The sequence below is a fragment of the Pygoscelis adeliae genome, unplaced genomic scaffold (genome assembly GCF_000699105.1).
Source record: "Pygoscelis adeliae isolate BGI_AS28 unplaced genomic scaffold, ASM69910v1 Scaffold25, whole genome shotgun sequence".
NCBI classification, from domain to species: domain Eukaryota; kingdom Metazoa; phylum Chordata; class Aves; order Sphenisciformes; family Spheniscidae; genus Pygoscelis; species Pygoscelis adeliae.
In genome coordinates, this window is record NW_008824808.1 from 1,217,644 (window position 1) to 1,224,712 (window position 7,069).

Below are 7,069 nucleotides of genomic sequence, written 5' to 3' on the forward strand. Positions count from 1 at the left end.
TGAATTGATCGGCAAGCGTCGGCCGCTGTCTCGAACGTATTTTGTCTCTTCTGCCCGGCCCAGACGTGCCGGGATCCCCTCCGGAGCAGCCGGTGCCGGTAGCGGTGACCCGGGGGCTTCCTTCAGGCGTCACCAGCCGGTGATGAGGAAACCTTCAAAACGCTCACTAGTTGACGTGGGTTTGTGTGGATTATCAGCCTGTCTTAAGTGTTGTGAAGGTGCTCGTCACCATAGTGAGGAAGGCGGGTAAGGTGGCCCCGTGTCCGCATCCCGAGTTCCTTTCTAAATGGATGTTTGAGCACCAGTTCAGCCCCCGCCGCCGGAGACCCGGGGAAGCCCGGTTTCACACCGCGAGTTCTGTGGAATTCAGTGCTCTGGGAGGCAGTGACCCCCATCAGGCTGAAGACTCCAATTAGCATTTGCTATTGTTGTCGTTATCTTTGTCATTAAAGTACCAGACTTTATAAATGACATTTGCAGCGTTATAAATGTTAAAGACTCTTAAATATTTGTGACTGGGATATACTATATGTAGTATTTAAGTGTTCACCTTTGCCGAGACGTTTCTTTGTAGGCTCAGCAGCCATATATTGTTCTGACTCTTGGGTGGGGACTCTGTGGATGAGTCTAGAGGAGCCACCTTCTCTTTTGAACCTCCATTGTTATATACAGTGGGAGGTGGGGTGAGGTTAGGAGGAATGGCCCCCAGGGGTGTCCCGTCTCGGGCACCAAAAGGCTCCCTGTGTTTCTGTCCCTTGGAGTCAAGCTCCTGAGACACAGGGACAGTTACCCTCAATGACTGTTCCCTGAATGTGGGTTTTCATCATCGTGCTCTCTGTGTGCTTCCTCTGTGTCACAGCGGGGCTCCTGTAGGACACTGCTTCCATATTTTGTCATCTGTTAATATGGGAACACCTTCTTGTATTATTTCTCCGGATGCGGTTCTCCAAGACTTCCCCCCTTCTTCATTTATTCCTGTTAAACATCAGCTTGTTTTTCTACTTGTGACAGCAAGTGTGGATACACCCGATTCTGATTAACAGATTCTGCATTACATGATTTTGACCTTGTTGCCAGACGGACAACATTTGTCAAGAAAGACCAGATTTGAGGATGAAATTTGTCCTTGGGGAAGTTGATGGCAAAAGTGATTTAGTGGAAGCAGGATTTCTTCTTACTGGTCTTCTTGCGGTAGGCCTCCAGCTACAATGGTTTCCCTAACTCTACTATCGGGCACCTCGGAGAGGTAAGGTTTGTAAGGAAAGGCGATACTGTGTTTAACAGAGGGATACAGTTGGAAAGAAAGACACGCGGTTTTAGACACACCAGCTCTGAACACCTTTAAATCGTCACGGATTTTGGTGAGCCAGGCCCTGTAAAATGAAAGATTCTGAAAACATTATTTCAGGAATTTCAAGAGCGGGCTGATTCTTTTTATTTTGTAATTGAAATTCTGAATATTCCAAATTATGTTTAATGACTTTTATTAATCACCACTTCTCCAGTTCCTCTTCACTAAACTCGGATCGTCAGACTTTCTTTTAGACACATATGTATATATATGAGAGAATCCTGCAATCCTTATTCATAAGTATCTTACTCTAAGTCTCTGAATTTGTTGTATCTTCTTTTGCAAGAAATAGCTGCTGGCCCAGACCGTTAGGCCGTATCTGTATTAGAGAATATCTGCCAATAAAATTGCAATAGCAAGTCCTAATGTGTATATATTTACTACTGCAATTATTTATTTATATTGGCATTTTATTTATTTATATGTGTATCTATATACACATACATATATATATATAGGTAAAAACCATGCTGGTTTGGTAAGCAATAGAACCTATAAAAGCAAAAGCACTGTACTACTAGTGTAACTGCATATTCTCTCTGACTTTTATCAAAACAAGAAAGTCACCAAAAATCCACCCTGAACAACAGAGCAAGAATGTCTAATGCGGACCTGATGTGAACGTACGTCTCCCTCCCCCTCAGGCTTGGTACAGTGTTTATTGCCAGTATCTAAGCAGTAGCCTGCTTGTTCGGGAGCATGCTGCATCAAGATGGGCACCGCAATGAATTTACTATTCCCCGCTGTATGTAGCTTTTCTTTAACAATCTTGTCAAAGCCCATTCAGCTTCACGTATGGCAGCCCTGGTATCCAGCTTCTCATCTCTTCCGCATCATGACACCTAGAGGACAGTCATAAGAGTTTGCTTTATCCATCATGCTGTGATTTTACCGCAGGGCTTGTTTACCTGAGGGGTGCTTACAGCAATCTTTGGTATATCTTGCAGCATCATTTTGCCGTGTTTGTGGCTTGCAGTTCCAACATATTTTTTTTTTCCATTTCTAAGGGAAAGACAAAGCAATTTTTCTCAGCTGGCCTTTCTTTTCTCAGTATGGACGATTTTAAAAAGGAACTTAACACAAATAAAATCAGGTCTTCCCCCCCTCCCCTTTACTAATAATCAAATCTTAGTTGCTTATGCGTGTGGAGGGTACTGAGGGAAGGGAAAAGACACCTGCCCTTTATTACAGTTCAAGCATACAGTCATGCAATCAAAAATGTTGACATTTTTCCTCAAAACTATTGTGATAGCATCACCCCTTTCCTCTAAGGACAGGGGAGAGAGTTTCTTGACTACATGTATGTATAATTTGCATTCTGCCTGAGGTACAGTAGATCTTGCCAAGTGAGCAGATCACAGGAAGAGTCTCTGGTCTCAGTGAGGCAGCTACGCCATCTGCTGTGGAAGATACAGAATAAAATCAAATACCATTTGAGAGAATAAAAAGTGTGTGGAAAAAACACTTCTCCTAAAATATTACCTCCCCTGGAGTTTTGGTTTTTCAGGAAAGAAATGACCACAATTCAGGCTTTTAGCCCAAAACTCAGTCTGAAAAAACAAACATGGTACAGAGATGGGCAGATTTTTCTAGGGGTTTTTTGCCCATTTCTAGGCTACATCAAAAGAAACCAAAAGGAGCCAACTGTAACTTGTAATGCGCAAGGGGGCGGGAGAAGCTTCAGGAGGAATAAAGCATATCTGCTCACAGACAGAGACTAGTCCCAGCGTCTCATTCCTCCCTTGTACAGTACCTTCCTTTGGTAGACTAGATTAAGTAGAAGCGGGCCAGGGCTTCCTCTCCGATTTCGGCCTCACAAAGCAAACTTTTCACGGCTCTATTTTAAGTTCTTGCAGACTCAAAACCAGTAAGACAGCAATTTCCTACTCGGCCTTGCAGCAGTAGATGTAGATAACCTCTCCATTGATCATATGAGCAAGGCCTCGTAGAGGAGAAAATCGGGATTTGTGACATCCCCAATCACTGCCAGACTATGGAAGAGAGAGAAGAGTATGGCCAACTCCAAAGGGAACTGTGAAAGTTACAATTCTTTTGCCGGATACAACAGTATGGAAATCTCGGCAACACCTTGTTTGCCTAGTAAATTCCAAAATACAAATGAGTAAATGTAAGAAATACTTTCTCTGCTATTCATAGGGCTTCCTATCCTTTGTCACTCTAAAGTTTAAAAGCTTTTAACCCCTAGGTGGCACTTTCTAATAAAGTAAGGCGTGTTTAAGTACTATTTTCCCCCTACAGATGGAGTTCTTATTTAAAATGTAAACTAGTGTAAATCTGAGTCTGTTGAATGCAGCTATTAGTCTCAGCTCGGTAATCCTCTTTTTCTGAATCTGTCTCTCAAAGTCAATAAAATATACTGCCGTGAATCTCATTTAAATACAGTATTTTTGCTTTCAGAGTGCTATGGAATATATTTTCCTGGAAAATTATGGTGCATCACAAACTATTACAGTTTTTGTTCTGTCTGTGAGCAGTGAATAAACCAGCATAGGCTGTGTTTACTTCAGCAATTCACTTGGAGCAGCAGGAGTAGATTGACAGCTGTAAACGGCTGATGCCGAGGTTCCTCACATCCCCAGTATATTCTTATACAGAGGTTATTTTGCGTCAGGTAGGGACTGGCCCAGTACCACACATCTCCATTACACATTTTGAAACTCCCTGAAGTAAAGCTATCTCTCAAAACTTTACTTCCTCAACCACGGGACTTCTAGGAAGCAGCAAGTTCCCCTTTCACCTGTCTTATGCAGGTATGTTTCACACCAGCCTCCGCTGTCTACATAAAAACTTCACAGGTGGAAGGAAGCCCTCTAATTTTTCTTACCCCTGCAGTTTCTGATTGACGCTGTTTTGCTTGTTTCAGATCCTGCTCTTCACTCTGATGCTGGAACGCGCGTTGCTTGGTGGCGCAGGGGAGGAACGTTAGCCATCACCCTGCAGCCACAGTAGCAGTGCCAGGAAAATACCTTGAGTAAGCCCTTCTCACACCTTGCTTTCACAGACAAAAAAGAGAGGCAGAATATCTTTCTGGTAGTGCTTACCACTGTGACAGCTTTGCTCACAGTCAAATAGAGATGCTGAGCCTGGGAGACAAGCTTAGACAGACAGGACCTCATCAACATTGGGATGTGGAAAGAGGAGAAGCGGGTGCAAAACTTCTGGGTGCAGGGGGGTACCACTGAGAAACACGGAGAACCATGGAGCATAAGGGATTTGGAGGAATGACGCCACAATATCCTCAGGAAATCTCCAATTCCCCTTTTGAAAAGAGGTGCTCATTTTTTCCTCACATTATAATACCTGCTAAATAACTCCTTCATGGCATCACATACCTCCCCTTTCCCTCATTCTGCACCTGCTCTGATTTTGCTTGTATATGGTATCGTTATGCATTTTCTCTCCATTTGGCTCTCATGATAGCTCCATTATCTTTTTCTGTTAATGGGTTTAAGTCCAGGGACCACCCAAATTGTACTATGTTTTAAGACTTTCCTAGGATAAGAAACAAAAAATTGTTTTATATAATCTTTGTCATTTTTCCCTTCTGGCGTCATCCAGAAGAAATCTGCGCACCCAATTACAATTACACTGGAAATTGAGGTAGCTGTGGAAGGAAAACTATACACGTATCACCACGCATTTTGTGTTGTTTGCTTCCCTGTAGAGAAGGCTCGCCTAAAGCTCATGGAACTTTGGTTTCCACTTAAAACGCTCAAATTGACAGAAACGCCTTTATTTCAACAGAAGTCTACTAAGGCCCAATCCTTAATTCGCAGAAGGGCAAAATTCCCAGTGTTACACAGTTAAGAGCAAAAGGATGAGGTCTCTCAAACATTTTGTGATTACATCGGTGCCTTTTAGCACAAGCAGGAACTGATTTATTCGTAACAGTAGGATGTCTGCATGACGTATGTGTTTATGTCCAACGTGTCAAGCAGTACTTTATGCCCTTCAACATTGCAGGGCACTTTGACCCTTTCTGAGATGCAGAAATAGAAAGCAAATGCACCTGTGTCAAATCAGAGGCTTTGAGTAAACGTTGGTTCTTTCAGCCCAGTCTTAAGAATTCTTCCTGTGCCGGCCTAAGCTGATACATACACTTTGTAGGGAATTCTAATGCTTGATGTCCTTGGTATTGCAACAGTTAGGAAGCTGGAGTTTATTGAGAAATTATGTTATGTCTCCAGGCAGGAATAATCTATAAATCGGAAAAGAAAAGATAAGTAAATTCTTACTAATTACTTGTTTATGGTGGTTGTTATTCTCAGCATTTCTCCAGACATTCAGAAAGAGATGGTTTCTCTCTTGAGAAGTATAACGCAATTTTCACTAAAGATACAAATGAAGTATTTCGCTGATAAAGCCTATATGAGATGTTGCAAAAGCCAAAGAATGTGTTCAGTACAGTTTTTCTACCTTCACAGAGTGCGGTAGAATCTTTCTGTATGTTCTCACTATGCTTCCTTTTTTTAAAAGTTCTTACAGGCATTTAAGTAAATTTAAAGCATTTTTTCCTCCAGAAGTTTTAGGAACTTAAGAACATGAGATTGAGTGTATTTTATGTGTCACACAGTTTGCTGAAAGATGTTAAGACTATTCTGATGGAGTTGGTTTTTTAAGAGATAGGAGGTTTGTTGATTTATTATTTGCCTAAAACAGTACATCTCTGTAAAACTTGCATCCAAATGCCTTCATACTGCACACTGGCAGATATATGAAGATATCAAATTTGTTTGTTGTAAAAACCAACAGGAAATACTCTGTTAGCAGCTACCATTGTTCTCTGTGTGAGACTAAGGTTCTGACTCAGGCCGTCTCCAGTTCAAGTCGAAACCTCAGTATTTAATGGTACATGATTAAATACAAAGGTTTTCTCTTTTTTTGGATTAAATTTTAACTTTCTGTGTTACATACCAGGAATAAAATATCGTATATGATCCTGGATGAACCCAGAACAAAAATCCCAATCCATATTATGTTTTCTTTACTTATAAAGATCAATGTAGATTTTATTTTGTTTCAATAGTTCATGTTGGCTCTTCAAGTGCCAAATATATTTGACTGTAGTAGTAATCTCCAAAAGCTATTTTAGCTTCTTTCTGTCAGTCCTTTCTGCCTAATCTAAGTCAGTTGTAAATGCATGTGGCTTCAAAGGAAGGAGAAAAAAAGCATAATGAAAATAGTCATATGTTCCAAAATGTTAAAAACATGAAAAGCTATTTAAAGAACGAAACATGTCTCACTGGCATATGGTAATCGTATGTCAGCATATGCCTGTGCTGCAGCTACAGCATATATCCATTTGCTAAATTCTATTTGTGTCCAAAGTTGTAGCAAGAAGATCAAGTTTCAGTGCAGTTAGAAAAATGTAGAAGCATGTTGATATGTTTAATTTTTAATTTTCTCTAGAAGCAATCTTGCACATTATTTATTCTTTCCTTGCTCCTTTCCCTGACCTCAGAGACCATCCTGACAGTTAAAATAAATTTACCCATCTGACCCCATGTTAAATTCTCAGCGTCAGGAAAGATGGGACCAACATTAAGATTAACTAGAAAACAGGCACTACAGACTTTCTGAAGTTTTTACTTTTTTTGGCCTCTGTGTGAGAACAAAACTCCCATCTCTTCAAGTTGCAGGGGGAAAAGATTCAAAATGATGCAGTGCATACAAACATGTGGAATTAGGAGAAGGGAA

The 7,069-nt window shown here is 41.1% G+C and overlaps 1 protein-coding gene across 1 annotated transcript in view; it reads left to right on the forward strand.

Annotated features, from left to right (window-relative positions):
• DYNC1LI1 (dynein, cytoplasmic 1, light intermediate chain 1) overlaps nt 1–7,069 on the forward strand; it is a 55,486-nt gene that overhangs the window by 2,455 nt on the left and 45,962 nt on the right. The window contains exon 2 of the mRNA XM_009324206.1: nt 198–246. Coding sequence (XP_009322481.1) covers nt 198–246 — 49 coding nt within the window. The remainder of the gene's footprint in view (nt 1–197; nt 247–7,069) is intronic.